Source organism: Strongylocentrotus purpuratus, unplaced genomic scaffold, assembly GCF_000002235.5.
Source record: "Strongylocentrotus purpuratus isolate Spur 01 unplaced genomic scaffold, Spur_5.0 spur5_scaffold_15, whole genome shotgun sequence".
NCBI classification, from domain to species: Eukaryota; Metazoa; Echinodermata; class Echinoidea; order Camarodonta; family Strongylocentrotidae; genus Strongylocentrotus; species Strongylocentrotus purpuratus.
The window spans coordinates 356,856-373,859 of NW_022145600.1; the positions used below are offsets into that span (position 1 = coordinate 356,856).

Genomic DNA, 17,004 nt, shown 5'->3' on the forward strand with positions numbered 1-17,004 from the left:
TATTGTGTTCATTATTTCACTACAGATTCACTTGTAGTAGTGAATGATGAATTCTCTTTTTTTTTGGGGGGGGGGGGTCCTAAATCATGGATATGGTAATAAAGTTTATATCTAATAAAGGAGTTCTACCCCAAGATGATTAAAAAAAAAATCAATTATGTGCCTTTTTTTATATTGATGTGGAGTGCCCAGTCATGAGAGTAATGATGATATCTGTGCATAGTGTTGATTCCCCTTCGCCCCTCCCTTGTGGTTACAATAATGAGATCTTTACCTAATGGGGGAGTTTCCCTAGGTGGTTGTAAATAAAGAATTCTGTGCATAATGTGGAGTTCCCTATCACGGTAGCACTAGCAATGATGAATCCTGTGAATGCTGTGGAGTTTCCCCATCGTTGGTGCATAGAAAGCAATGATAAATTGGCCAGATGAGTCATCAATGCTAGGCAGTGGTAGATCATTAAAAATGAAAGCAATTTCATCCCATTTGCCCGACCCTATTAGAACAGCCTCTCACTTTCAATGCATGCAACAAGGTGAATAAAATGAAAGTGACAAGATAATATAAAAGGTTTATCTTCTGCTTCAGGTACTTGATTCAGCTTCAGGTTAACCTAGCTTGACCTGGGGTAGAAGAGCCTACATTGTATGATACCACCCTTCTCTTAGTCAGACAAGCCCTTGTTGTACAATCATAACTGCTTTACCATCCACCTGTATAGAAAGACCACCTGTCAAGAAAAAAACTTTTTTGCTTCTCTTGAACAATGCTTTCCATTAAAATATGTACTGACAAAAACCTGTACACAATTGTATTATCTCTCTCTATGTAGGTTTCATTTTAATAATAATATACATGTCACCTCATGGCAAGTGTAATGTATCTTTTTTAAATCTCTCTCTTTCTCTCTTTTTATCTCTCTTTCTTTTTCTCTCTCTCTCTCCCTCTCTAGCTTTACATGAAGATATTTGAAGTCAAGTCAATAATATATAAAAAGTGATTGAGATGAGAGCACTATGGTTTCAGTTTTTTAATAATAAATGTCATTTTAAGAAGAAATGTACCCTGAATCAAGAAAAATTGCACACTTTAGCAATGATTTAATAGCCTTAACCAGACACTGCCCCTCTCTCTCTATAAACACCTCTCTGGATTCACAGACAGGTATATACAGTTACTTCTTGCATATCATTAGACAGCTTTCCTCTCCCATATCCTACCGGGCATACAACCCCACTGACCACCGCTACACTCAGTGTGTATGTGTGTGTGTGTGTCCGCAGCTCATTCACAATTTCATTAGTGCAGCTTGAGTGCATGGGAAAGTGTGAGGAGTATTTGCATGAGTGGGCGTGGCTTGGTTGCTACTCCACCACCACCACCACGTGCCCTCATCCGGGCATAGATGATGAGGGTATTGAATGAGCATGGAAAGGAGGAGAGTGAGTCACACTGTACCCCTCTCTCTCTCTCTCTCCACCACCTTACAAACAGATGGATGTTTTCATCTTCAGTAGATGGTGACACACTATGTGTGTATTGTTTGTGTGTATGTATGTGCATCATTATAATCAAGTGCCTAGTACTGGAGTCTATAGCATACCCACAGCACGTCTTTGGTTGTACTTGGAATGCATGAATTAAGAGGATGGCGCCAGACTCCTGTCCAAACCTAGCCATGAATAACCAAACCGTACCATGTAACTGACTGACAGATTGAGGAGGAGGGTAAAAAGAGGGCAAACCTGTTCCTTTTTTATGATAGGGCATCTCTTTTCTATTCACTAACCGGTGTGTGCGTGCATCCGGAGAATTTTTTTTCTTAGCCCTGCCGGGTGCAGGGCCGGCTGCTTTTGATGGCCTGGTACGGCAAGATTTCATTTCGTAAGTCGGCAGATATGAGGCGATCGCATGCACACGGACATGAGTCCGACAGGGTAAGCTATACCTACAGGGCTACCAAAATGCCCCCCATTACCGCTTCACGATCATTTCTTATGTATTTCCCTGATTAGTCATCGCATGTATTATTCATTTTCTTCCTTCTCAAGTCCAATGTTTTTGGTATTTGTCTGTTAATTTGGGGTATTGTATTCCCCTATAGGGGGGATGAATGTGAGTGGTGTGTGGTGTGATATTCATCCTTCAAGCTGTAGTTGGTCCAATGGTACCAGGTTTCATATTCTCTTTACCTCGTGTATTGGTGACATGACTGAGTCGCTTGCCAACACTACTTGTTACTTGCTGCTAACATTTTGTGCTACCTGCAACCACTAGATCACAGACTGCTTGTTTGTAAGTAATTATTTATTCTTTATTGTTTATAAATCATTTTACTCTGAATTCAAGATTTTGATTGTTAAGGTTATGACACTAGGACTTTATTTGTTTATTGATATTAAGGTCTTTTTATTGACTTTGTAAGATCAAATGGAATATATGTCTAAGTGTTCATATGCTTAGTTTGGTGTTATTTGTGTGTGATACTATGGTGGTAATCAAAGCTACTTTATTTTGTATAGAAAGAAAGTATTGCAAAGGTTGAAAAGGTTTCTCTACTGTAGATCGAACGCTAAAACCCACATTTCTTAAAGACAACAAGTGTAACAAATAGGCTCCAGAAATGTTTACGAAAGTGAGGAAACACACAAATTGAAATGTAAACAAAGTTTAAGTCAAGTACAATTTGATAAATTGAATTGCATTGTATCCTTCTTTTCTGTTCTCTGGACATCTGATAATCATCAGTTACTCCTCTTCACTGGTATATTTATTACCAAAACAAATGTTGAAGCAATCACCAGTGGTATGTAGTAGCTCAAAACATTTATGATACATTGATGATACTCTAGTAGATAACATTGCAAACATGAATCACTGATGATGTTAATTCAGGTATAGGATCGAGGCTCGCCATATCAGAGATCGACTAATGATTTTACAGGAGTCTGGTGACTTGAATTGTTTTTAAAGTAAGACAAAGCTAGTATTTATAGAATATACGGTGATGTAGAACTTATGTACATTGTGATTGTTAATGGTAAGGAAAGAATATTCCCTAACGACATTGTTAACTCTTGTGGAAAAAACATTCAAGAGGACATGAATCTCATTAGATAATCTTCTTTGCTGCTATGCATTTTTTGTCCATTTGGCAAGTACATTTATATGTATTCACAGAAAACACAGCAGGAATGTACACACTAAGATATAAGGATGCAATTGGGGTGCTGGGACCCTTTTCACAAAGCCTTTTTTCAATGACAAATGACAAATATCAGAGACAAATCTGTTGATAACCAATCAGAAGCAAGGATTTCAGTAGCTTATAGCAACAACTGTCATTTGTCACTGATGACAAGTTTTGTGAAACACCCCCCAGATTTGCATCCACCTATGTGTATTTGGCAGAGGGTGCTGCTGTTGTAGCAGAATTACACCCTTATTTCTTAGTGTGTCGCTGTCATTATCCAACAGGGAAATAGTTTGTTTTAGAAACTTCTGCATTCTTCCCTTTATGTGCATGATTGCCACACTGCTTGTAACGGCTTTAACTGATTTTGCAGTACCCAGGTATAATCCATGTACACTTTTGATAACCATGAGTTACCCCCAAAATGTCTTCAAATTTATTATATTTTAATAATTCTTGAATGATACTGTAGCAAGATACTCACATGCAGGTGTAACTTGCTGTCAAACTATTTTACCCTGAGGTGGATTATTGAACAAATAAGAAATAATAGATTTCAACTATCCCTTCAGCTTCTATCTAATGGATTTTTCAGTAAACAACTTTTTGCAAGCTGTTTTTAGTCAAAATTAAAACAGAATTTAAACTCAATTTTAATATCATTGTAACTATTGCTATTGCAGTATATGTCTTTTAAATGTTTGAAAAAAATACTTAAAACAGAGGACTGCACGAATAATCTTTGCAATATAAAGTTTATGGAATATTTCCTTTGATCATCATCCATGTGCTGCTTCCCATAATTATTTTAGATTTGTCTTCAAATTTTACAAAACGTGTTTTCAACATCGTGCTTTGTTGTGGCATGTCAGACCTGTGTTTTCCAGTTCACTTCCCATAAAACCTAGTCTGCCTACACACATACAGAGATAGCTCTGTCTATAGTGCATTTGAAATCAAATGCTTTGTGCTTCGATTGACAGTCTAAATGCCAGAAACATTATGCATTTTACTTCCCTACGGCAACACACAGAAATGCTTCGACACACTATCTTGGTGAAAATAGGAGAGAATCAATAGCAGTGGGAGAAATTATGTATTATTTTACCCAACTGAGATTCAGAAATAAATGAGTTTTATATTGAGTGATACACATTCCCATAGTTTAATGGAACTAGGATGGAAATGATTCCCTATCTTGCTCCACATTTATGACAGTGATTTACTTAGAAACATGTTCCATATGCTGAGTGCTTTTTATAGGCCCACTCTTTATTCTATTTCTAGTTTTTGTCACCCTCATCTTATTTTCACCCACCTTTTTCAGATATCCTTTTGATTGTATCTTCTTTGCTCTCTCTCTTTAACTCATTCCCTTTATTGACGCTGTTTATACCTTTTACATTTCTTTTTATAAATCATTTGCTTTCTCTGTAGAAGAGACATTTCGGTTGAATTTACAATATCTTTGAGTATAGAAACCGTTGTACATAAACAAGAATTCCTTGAGTAATGATGCTGATGCTGAGAAAGATTAATTTTCTGTGAAGGCATCTAGGCCCCTTCTAAGTCAACATCGATATTGATTAGAGAAGCAAACGTGCGAGGTTCTATATGATATTACATGGAATAAGAATGAAATCAATAGAAGCAATAGTGCTTGTTCGCATTGGACAACCTTTATAGAAATATATAAGCTTGCTGCAAGCATCATCGTGCATCGCAAGTTTGCAACAGCTAATAAAGGTACATTACAAACAAACAAAAATAGAATGCTTTAGATTTGTAATACTGACAGAATCTCTGAATAGATTTACTAAAGGCAGTTTAGAATATCTTTTAACAAGGCAATAGAACATTGTTTCATTAATATTTTGCTCCTAACTTAATGTCCTTGTGCCATATGAAGAAAAAAAAAGTAATAACAATATGGTGTCATGCAATAACACTTGTTTTCAAATATATCCAGTTTTATTTATGAGCAGATTTTGTGTTGAGCAGAGTAAATCTCTTATCTGCGTGTCAATAAAGTTAGTGTCATGCGTCAGGCGAACTCTAAATTTTATTTGGTCTCAGCCTGCAATGAAGATAGTTATTGCCCTTCATATTTCTACCAGGTTATTGCAGCTGGGTCTGTCTATTACACCCCCATAATATGAGCAGGAGCGTTTCTGGTAAACTCATAAAGGATGACGTGTTATGAGACCGAGACAAGTCATGTTCATTACATGCTTAATATTAGATGAGAAATTAAAAGACATTATGGTTTATTAAAATGATAGATAATTTATATTTTAAAGTAATCTCAGAAACGATTAACCAGTCTAGTAAGATGATTTATAGGTAATATTACGTGTCATTTGTTTTCAAATAAGATAGAAAGAGATATCTAATTCCTTATGATTAAGAGCTATTAGTCATATCTATTAGCTTTGCAGCAATTTGCTTGTCAATAATGTAATATAAATGACACACATTAGATAATATTCTATGTGATAAATGATTAAGACCTTTTTTAAACATTTTTTTTTCTTTCACTGCACCATGACCATTTACTCACAAAGGTCACCAGTACGTCATGTGTTCATATTGTCATTTTCTTGTTCATTTAAATTCTACAAAGTTAATGGCAGTCATGACTTTAAATGCCAAAAATGTAGACTGATATATTTGCCTATATTATCTACTTTCATTTTACATGTGTTAATGTACTGAAATCTGTTGCTCAATCAACTGTTGCAAGTTATTGCATGACACGCATATAAAGGAAACACTTATTTACCAGGAAACCTCTTTTTCAGGTCTATTTACCCAATTTTTACAAACATTTTCTTTCTACCTAATACCTATATTTCCGAAAAGCAGACATTCTTGGCAATATCATAGTTATACCTTTCCTGTCTTTTCCCCTCACTTTACTCCATTTATCCCAATTTCTAGCTCCCTTTGTTAAACCCCAGACACAATAGATTGAGTTGGTATCAGATCACATGCCATGCACACACTCCTGGGGTTGCATGTAACTGATAGCTAGGACCGGTATTACGTTTCATTGTTGTGCTCAGCCCCCCTGGGGCCAGCCACCAATATCATCATACATTCACATCTTTTGCCTGCCTGCCTGCCTGCCTGCCTGCCTGCCTGCCTGTTTGATATTCAGTAGAGGGTTGAAAGTGTTAATATAATCAGGGAGAGGTTATCATGCTCACTTCAAGGTGTCACATCTATCTATCTATCCTCTTTGTCTCCTATCCTCAATTTCTCATTTTTATTCAATATCTTTTCTCAAGCCTGTGTATTACTTATATCCTTTTTAAAGAAAATATTTTTGTGGGTATTTTGAAGGGTAAAAGGAAGCAGAAAATAGCATGGATGTTAAGAAAGCCTCTATTTACAAATGTAAAAACTTTATTTAAAAAAATGAATAATATAAATAATTTAACTACTTACAATATCATTTACATATCATTTATATGTACGATTAAAATCAATTAGGACCAATTTCAAACATCAGCAACTGGAGTCTCTTCCTTCAAGATTTTTAAAATAAAAACAACAACTACCCATACTACCGGTAGAAAAAATAAAAGCAAACAAAAAAATTATAATAAAAGTATCCTATTGTAATGTTAGATATCAATTTTGAAAAGTATTTGGAATGGAGTAGAATAACGATGTAGTAGGATAAAGATGGTAAACCATATTTTATTGCTTTCTCAAGCAGGATCTAGTCAAATCCTTCTTTTATTACACTTTGTGACACCTTGTCTTACTGGTAGACCACCTTATCAATCACACACCTTATTGACCTGGTTAAAACTCAAGTTTTTATATCAAGTAGTGGTATATTTCCTCTGTCAAACTTCTCCAATTACTCCTTAAGAAACTTGAAAAGGGATATATGTTTGGGTTGCATTAGTCGGTATCTCTGCTGATGATACAGCTTATTTTGATCAAACCAAAAAGTGACTCCAGAATCATTGTTTACTTAATTACTTGGATAAATAAAAAAAAATGTATGGACAGAGCCCAATAAGAGCACAATTTTTGTTTAAGTATATGTCTATTTACTTCAATATGTGCTACCCAATACTGTTCCGATAGCAAATAAATTGACAAAAATAGAGTTTTTCAAATCAGGTGTTATAACTTATAATATAATAATCATATAGAAAACATTTAACATCTCATATCTATGAATTGGAGTGATCTAAGTACTGCTGGATGAATGTAATATTTTGGCAGATAAATTCGAAATAAATCTAAATAAGAAGAAATCTACCTATGCTCCGACTGCTCATCTTTCTTAGAAACAATCTATTCTGCTACAATGATCCAATCATTTGTCATTGATTGCTATTGCGTTTTCATCAATATTAACAATAGATACAGCTAGACATCATGAATCACTGAACTATTATCCCAAACACATCTCTTGTTTACCCATCATGCATCAGTGCAGGTATTTTCCCTGTAATATGATTATGATGATTATTATGACACATTGGTATCGCTGATGAGTCATCGGGGTGACCTCCATTATCGTCACGGTAACCATGAACACGGTTTCATTAGTATGAGATGCTCAACTCTCTCTCTGTTCACTCAAAGTCGGAGTAAACACACTCTTCTTCTGCAAGGTTTCTATGTTATTATCTAACCTGTTTATCTCTATCCTTTTCAGGTTATTCAGAAATTTAATGAGAAACTTAATGATGTTGTTGGCCTTAGAATAAGGTTATTCCTTATATTAAACAATATTTTGTCCATATCTTAGTGCATTCTACAGTTTACACAATGATTCCAATTATCTTTTTTTTTTTAAATATCCTACGTACTGCTTGCAATCTCTATTTCATTTATTTTTAATTTGTATTAATTTTTGTTTAATTAAGATAATGGAAAATTGTATTGGATAACTGCTTCACTTATTGAGATGATATTGGCAAGACGGAGTTGAGGTTTATGTGGGAATTGTACTCAAGAATGTTAGCCTTCATTCTTGGTATCTGTGATATATTATCCAATATCATTCATTAAAAAAATATAGTGTAGATTAAATAACCTTTCATATGGAGATTACCCAAAACATTTAGTAGTAGTAGTACATGTAGTTGTAGTAGTCGCTCTATGCAGAGCAAATTTATTTCATTTAGGGTACTAGTCTTTCCAATTTTACCTCATTTCTTAGTTTATAGACACCATTATGGTCTCCTTGGTGTATAACACTGCACTGTGGTTAGCTGTGGCAGACTGATAAATGTGTGAGTAATAGCTCTAGTAACCACAAATCTTATCCCGAACCAATCACTGACAGAAATTCAATTTATTTTCAATTTCTACCGGGAGGTTGATCTGGACTCTGGTGTATGGTAGATGAGAAAGTGTTTTATCTCCATGTTTCTTCCTCTGCTCTGCTCTGCTCTGCTCTGCTCTGCTCTGCTCTGCATGGTTGTAGAGTGATCAGATGTACATATAGCTTGAGGGGTCAGCTGGTAGATTGGTTCGGTTTAACATCACAGAGAAAAAAGATTGATCGTAATCAAGACAAGCGATGATAGAAAACATCAAGCTATACATCAGTTATGTATAGTGTTTGTTTGCTATATTGAACTTTACTTTATCCAAATTTAGATTGTATACAAACATGTAAAAAAAAAAAATCACCTTAAACTGTTTTGATCAATAGCATTCAGAAACCTAAAAAAATGAATACCAAACAAGAGAGGAACTAATTCAATGTGTCAAGTATTGGTCCATTTATACCACAACCCAGAGTGATAGAAGTTTTGGGGCACCCCTGGCTAACTAAAATGTAGCAGACTTGAATTTAGAGGAATATTCATGACTGTTTGCAAGATATTTTCTCACAATTAAGAATCATTTCAGTTTGGTTTAGATTTGCTAATGTTGATAATAAATACATGGGAATGTTTTATTCAAAGGAATTTTGTTTATAGAAAGAATAAATCACTGTAAGGCAAACGATATCTGTATAAATCTCTGCTAAAGAAAGAGAGAAAAGAGAGTGAGTAAGTGAGTGTGTGCGATGAAAAGCATTAGAAATGGAAATATGAGCTGAAAATAAGAGGATGAGAGACTAGAGGAAAAACAAGGAAATGGTTGTGGCCTTGAATTGATGAATATTGAGTGAATTTCCTTTTTATTTGAGACTACATGACAGCAGCTTAGCCCAGAAATATCCTACCATACATGTGAGCTGTATAAATAGTTGTGTCCATACGGGGGTGGTATTGCCCCTCTATCTGTCAATATTTAGTAAGGAAAAGAAATAGTATTTGTCATGTTTTGGACATTTCTTCCTTTCTTGTTCAATTGTATCTGACAAAATTGTTTTTATTTAGGTGCATTCCAACCTTGGCAGAAAGCCATTAAGGAATATCAAAAAGAAATTTAGGCAAAATAATTGGCTGTCGAAAGACAGTTTGTTGAAGTCATTAGGGTCAAAATAGCTAGTTAATAACTTTTGGGTACATCTGTCACAAGTACATCTGCCAAAGGTACTAGATGTAAATTCATTTAAAAAAAAAATGTAAAATACATTAAGTTACAAGTTTTTGTTGTGTGTAGAACTTAATTAATGAGCATCTAATGAATAAATGAGGATACAACTATAGGTAAGAATATCAAGTCAAATTAGATGTGTTCTGGTTTTTGGATTGTCAACAGTGGCTTCACCGCAAGAAGGTTGTAAGTGCTGCTATTATGTATTTTATTATCGTAAATAATAGTAACGTCCTTCTTGCAAGCAGCTGATGATATGGTAAGACATACATATTATGTACATGTGTTAAGGTATGCATTATCCTTAGATTTGTTTATCTTATACTGCTTCCCAATCTGTTTGAACAAAATTAAAATATCTAGACATTGTGAGGAATAGACCCTTATTGTGTGCCTCACAGTGATATGTGTAGGAGTTTGCATAAAACATCTTATTCACTGAATCACAAAGATATCACTAGGCTAGAAGGCCATGCTGTATTGAACCTACTTCAGTCTGTGGTCAGGCGTCCCTATCTACAACTCCGTCCGGAGATGTTCCCAGTTGAATAATTCAATCTATTTCCTCGCAAAATTTAAAGGGATGGTACTAATGTACTTTTCTCAAACAGTTTAGATATTAAGACTAAACTAAATTTTGAGGAACATGGAAATTCAAATTCAATTTTATTTCACCAATGAAAAGATGTATAAACTACATGGTACCTAGAATATGATATTGGAACAGATATCATAACATACACTTTGCTTGTTAGGTAGCAGCAACAAAAGAAATGATGCCTATTCTTTTATTGAAATAAAACTTGTGTGAGAAAATCAATATGTTTTTTTGCATTTAAATTGCAACGGTACAGATGAGCTCCTGAAACACTTTGTACACATAACATTCTGTTTACAATTGATTCCTGCAGTGGATAATTTTGTTTCATACTAATCCATACTTCCATCATGTGGTTACCTGCATGGAAATCCTCCCTTCTCATAAACCCTCCATCTAAACAGACCCTCTTGAGACTGCATCCTATTTCTAGAACTTCCCCCTCCTCCTCCTCCTAGGGTAACCTTTCTATATCAAGGTCACCCAGAACCTTCCTTCCGATTCCTGATTTCTTTTGAAGATTACTCCCTCTCGAGACAGAACCCACTTACATTTCAACTTTCTTTACACAACATGTTTGATGTTGTCTTTATATTTGGTAAAGTACTGTGACACACAAATTGTACGGATCTGTTTTGTTTTCCGTCCATTCCTTTCTTCATTTCCCACCCCTCCCCACTTTCTCTCTCTTTCTCTCTAATGCTATTTCAGTCAACTTATTCAAAAGTTTTCTCTCGCCTCCATCTGAAGTTGAAGAGATTCACATTATACATTAGGAAACTATTGTCTATTGTCAGATTATGAATTTTACATATTGCATTTTGTTTGTCACTATAGGACATTTTGAGAATGTGTTTACTCAGATTTGCTCTATTGTAATTTAATTTTACCAGAACAATACTTCACCTTTCATGCATACAATACCACTCCCTTACTTACTAAATTGGAACATTCTGGTTCGTTTTACAGAAAGGGAGAAAAAAGAGATAGTGTTAAATGTGTTATCGCTCTTATCACTATAACACAGATCTGAGATTGTGAAGCTTGTAGTACTTAATCTCTCTGCTTTGTTTGAATCTTGAAGTAAACACTATTCATTGTGTTTTCATGTTCATGTTTCTCTTTCACTCTACTACATTACTCCTGTAGGAATCAATATCTTGCTTGCATCTCTTCTGCACCTCTTCCTCTTTAGGTGCATGCCACTGGGCTTGTTCCATTTCTTCACGGGGGAGTCCAATATTCATGAATGTTGGGCTAGAAATAAGAACTGGATCAGGCATTCAGTGATTGTAATCAGCTTCAGGCTAGAATTGATTATCAAAATAGGTCAACGGATGCAACATGGGAATAAAAATGCTCTAGTTTGAGATGATTGGGAAAGATCTTGACTTCTTTATGTACTCCAATCTTATATCACCAAAAACTTTAATCAGAAGCTTAACTTTTGGATTAGTAATCTCTTGAGTTAATCTCAGATTGGATTTGAATTTTCATTTTTTTTTTTTTTTTTTTTTTTTTTTTTTACTGTATCAGCTACTGCTTGCATTTTTGTAACACCCTTATGAAGACCCAGCCCTTCTCATCACCCTGGTTTCAATTGCATCCAATTGGTTTGGGAAATAACGAGCATTATTAAATTACATCCTATAACACTTCCCAATACTACACCTGCAAGGAGACCAGTCAATCTATGGAAATTGCTCAATTTAGAGAGGAAATGCATAATCTGCAAATACTGACCACGTAATCTCGCATAATTCTCAACAAAACTGAGTGAAGTGATATGAGCAACATGCCCTAGTTTTAAATGATTTGTGTGGAAATTTTTAAAGCACATGTTTCATTTCTTTTCTAAGTGAAATGTTCAAATTGTCAAATTGTGAGGTGATTTTGAGTAAAATGCCTGAGTTGTAAATTACTTTTTGTGGAAATGTTTAAAGCACACCGTTAATTTCTTTTCTCAGTGAAGTGTTCAAATTATGAGGTTTTTTGTCCTGGTATATGGAGAAGTTCACAGACCTTTAGCCGTAACTGAAACAAAACAGCAACAATGCGATATAAATGTCACTTCATTCAATTAATCAAGAAAGGGTTTTGATGTAGCCCTTTGGTCAAATGCTTCAGTATTGCTTCCCATTATTTTGTTGCGTATATGAGTAGATTAGATTGGCTTGCATCAGAATGACTTTTATTTCATACCAGCCTGGAGCTGTGACCTTTTCCCCATACAGAGAATTAATTCAGAAAAGATATGTATTCATTGACTGATGTTCTTTTATAAACTCTATTATTCATTTCATGCTTTAAATTTAATTCCTTCTTAAACAATTGAACAGGGAATTACTGAACTTTAATTGGAATGTTATGGATTAAAACGCTATTCTCAGAGAAAATTCTTGCAATTTTGATTACTTCATGTTCATATCACAATTAATATGGTACATGTAGTTTCTTTATCATGAGTATACAAGAAGGGCAGACTGACTGATAATACAACAAGTCTTATACTTTCTGGATAAATATTGATATTTTTTCAGGTGGTACTTCCCTTTTCTTTCTTTTTGCCTTTTTTCTTCTTCTTCTATCATATGTTATGTCCTTTTTCCCCTTTGGAACTGTGTTCTATTTTGGTTGTTCAAAATATTTTGTTATTCATATTTTATCTCATGAGAACCAGAGGGGAACTGGCTTGTAATATTGGGTCTGGGAAGATTATATGACTTGGTTCCGTCAATGCAATACAAAGGATATTGTGTGGAGTTTTGTATATTTTACGAGGTATTGCCATTGAATAGTCATTTGATTGTTGCTATATGCAGTATAGCATTTTCTACCCATCATATTGTATATTATCTATTGAGAGCCTGAAGGGCATTAACTCTGTGTCTAGGTATACATAGTAAAAGCCTCCTTGCTCTTACAGCATGATATTGTTCTTTGTTATATCTTACAAGGTTCATTAAATTGAGCGTTGTGTATTATGATAGTTGATAGTATTTTCTCCCTGTCGTCTTGTGTGTGAGCCTCTGTGTGTTTGTGAACGGTGGAGTGAGCAGCTTACTGTGAATCTTCTGGGTATTCTAATATTTATGAAGTGAGATCTAGAGTTGCATAGCATTTACTAGTAGCTGTTTTTTTACCTGTTGCCCTGTGTATGAGGTTCTATCTATACGTGCATAGTTGAGTGAACTACCTCAGGTGGGTTTTTCAATATTCATGAAGTGAGATCTAGCGACTCTGTCCATCTCTATAGTCACTGGGTAAACCTTAAAGGGATAGCTCAACCTTCAAATTCTATGTTATTTAATTTCATTTCATACTATTCAATTATCAACACTACATCTTAGGAATGGAGTTTTAATCCATTCTGGATTCTCCTGATAGGGAGATCAATTGCAAAAATCTATACTTCTTCTTTTTTGCGTTCCATTTTACAAAGTTTAAACACAATTTACATAAAAACAACATGTAAAAATACAATTCTAGTAATAGCTTGGATGAAATATTGTTAATCAGGAATTTTCAGTGCTTTTAAAACAATTTTCTATCTCATGAAGATAGCATATTCATACATACATCTTATACAGTAATCATCTGTTCAACCAACTGGGATATATACAGTTTCTTGTTTAAGGCCCCTGTTTCCTAAGGTTAAGAAACTAAGAATTTTCAAAATCAAAACCAGTTAGATCATTAAGACTACTAAGCATTAGTGTGATAGTCCCATAAAAGAAACTATATATTTATGAAATAACTGTTAAAAATTCAGGTTTGGAACAGCTGTGTTTTAAAGCACACAAAGAAAACAATATATATATCATTGTCAAGGTATCATTCTGCCTGAACAGTCTGATTTGTTTTGACAACATTCTGAAATACATTTCTTCACAAAGCAGGTATATTATAAGAAGATTTGCCATGCATGAGAAGTGGTGCACCAGTGAGTTAGGATGATTGAGCTAGCTCAAACGAGGATAGAAACCCAAACCTAAGATGTGAGCTAGAGACTCATATTGACCCACCCACCCACTCCTCATCATGTATGCACAGTGATTCATCAGTAGAGCTAGGAGCTAGCTAGCGAGAGAGAGATTCATCAATGTTTCTCATACCAGATTGCTTTGTCTATAGACTTGATACTTCATAGGTGTCTACTAATAACATTTCTGTTATTTTAAATTGTTAGTTCTTAAAAATAGTAATGATTCTAGCAAATATTATAATGCATAGCAAATAGTACTTATGGTCTAATACTCTTTTCACACTGGTTTTGCTTAACCCCGTACTTTGCTTAGCCCCGTACTATCCTTAACCCCGGACTATTTTTTTGGCTTTTCACACTCGCTATTTTTAGTCCCGTACTAGCGCCTATTCCGGAATAAGAAAATTCCCGCTGTTCTCACTGCATTTCGTTAACCCCGGATATCGTGTATGTTATGATAGGACATACTTCGCATCTGGCCAGCTGCGATACGCTCCATTGCGTAGTACCGGACTATTTTTCGTTTCTGTTCTCATTCGTTTGCTTAGCACCGCAATTGCGGGGTTAGCAGGAGTTAGCACCACAATTGCGGAGTTAGCCCTGCTATTTTGCAGGGTTAGTTAACCCCGTACTATAGGTGGGGTTAGCCAACTTTAGCCCACTTTGGTAAAAGCCAGTGTGAACAGAAAGTGGAATAGGCTTAACCCCGTACTATAGGTGGGGTTAAGACCCCCCTTAACCCCACCTATAGTACGGGGTTAAGGAAAATATTGCCAGTGTGAAAAGCATATTAGATGCCTAGACCCACTAAGAAAACTCCTTGTTTGACCAAATTCATAAAACAACAAGCACTGTTTATTAGGCCTGAGTCATTGAAAATCCTTTCACATTGAATTCTAGCTGACAACATTCATTAAGATTAATTTTCTACTCTATTATCAGATTTGTTTTGTTTTGGCCATTTGATAAATTGTGAACCCATTAGATGGTAGCTTAGCCCAAGCAGTTATAACTCGCTGCTTAGCCCCAAATAACACAGGCTTGAGTCTATGTAAAATCAAGCTATCCATAGATAAGAACATTACAAAATAACAACAAATTATAAGCCATTGGCTATGATTTGGTTTTGGTACAGAACACCCAGTTATCCTAGACTTCAGTCCTAGCACTATGAATATGATGGACAAAGAAAGCGGACAAAGAAAGCGGACAAAATATACAGTTCCTCAGGTAGACAAAGGAACATCCCTTCACTGCTATTATGTAAAAAGGTGAATATGCATGTGACACCTGTTCTACACATTTTCACATAATAGCAGTGAAGGGATGTTCCTCTGTCTACCTGAGGAACTGTATATTTTGTCCGCTTTCTTTGTCATGTTCATAGTGTAGTTATCTCAAGCTTAGTATCCAATGGGTTAAATGATTATCCTTTCCCTCCTCTCATTCTCACCCATATTTTTAGCTCTTGAGTAATTCAAACGTTCCACAGAATAGTTAGAGAGGGAGGGATGTGTAAATGGCAATGTAGTTCATGCTGATAATTGGATGCCACGCTGCATTTCATATGATTCATGTGAGAGGTGTGAAGAGAATATGTCAGGTGAACTGGCTGAAAGTAGATTAGAAAGATGTGAAAATAAAGGGAATATTCTCCACTACTTCAAATCAAGAAATAAATCTTGCTTAGAGAGAGTCGGAATAGTAACTGCAAGTGAACATGACACAAATGTATTTAAAGGAAATAAAGGTGCAAATAATAACAAATGGTCATTGTTGCCTATGCATTTGAAACAAAGAATGAAAAGCAGAGAGAGAGAGTTCAATTTTTTAATTAATTGAGTTTATAGAAACAGACAGAGAATGATTTTTATACCAAATTTATCTTTATGTTGGGGAACATCCAATGTATTTTGAAATGAAAATGAAATTGACTTATTTTCGATATTTGCATGTTAGCACTGCATTATGTGCAGCTTAAGAGAAGCTGATTGGAGGTTGTTTTGATTTGCAAAATCTGTTAGCTGCCTTACATAATTCCAATCACTTCATGAAATTTATGGAATTATCAATAGGTGGATTCATACAGCTCTTTTACTAATTGTACACAATAATTTTATCTAATTTTGTTACATGATGGTAGTTGGTAAAACAAATATTAACCAGAGGTGTATTTTTTCTTCATCTTTCCTTTGCTTTCATGCAGACGGTTCGAGAGATAAAGGAGCTCAAAAGGAAAAGTCAAATGGTTTTTGCACAGAATGGAATTGATTTTTCTCAGATCGTTGACATCAATCTTGATGAGGATCCCGGGGATTCATCGCTTGAGGAAGAGGTTCAAGAATCACCTCATGCAAAGGAATATCAAGCTCAAATTGAACGTGAGTTTAATATCCTTTCTTCAAATTATACCAACTGCCCTTTTATGCATCCACTTCATAGATGATTTATGTTATTGCTATTATGTTTATGTTTGATCTTATTGATTGGTCGATACAAAGAATTACTGTGAAACCTGTACATAAAAATTGCTGAAGGAAAACAAGAAGTAGGGTGTCAATAACCAATACGAGTAGTGGTTATACAGGGTATACTAGACAAATGGTCATTTAATACAGGTGGTTTGGTAAAACCAATCTTACGTTATCCTACATGAACTAACATCTGTCAATACAATTGGGTCATAGTGCATAATATTCATTG

The 17,004-nt window shown here is 35.0% G+C and overlaps 1 protein-coding gene across 1 annotated transcript in view; it reads left to right on the top strand.

The window, feature by feature from the left end:
* The first annotated feature begins 1,637 nt into the window (after positions 1-1,637).
* LOC100889247 (shootin-1) overlaps positions 1,638-17,004 on the top strand; it is a 31,213-nt gene continuing 15,846 nt past the window's right edge. Inside the window, exons 1-2 of the mRNA XM_011664401.2 lie at positions 1,638-1,937; positions 16,508-16,682. Coding sequence (XP_011662703.1) covers positions 1,857-1,937; positions 16,508-16,682 — 256 coding nt within the window. The 5' untranslated portion in view covers positions 1,638-1,856. The remainder of the gene's footprint in view (positions 1,938-16,507; positions 16,683-17,004) is intronic.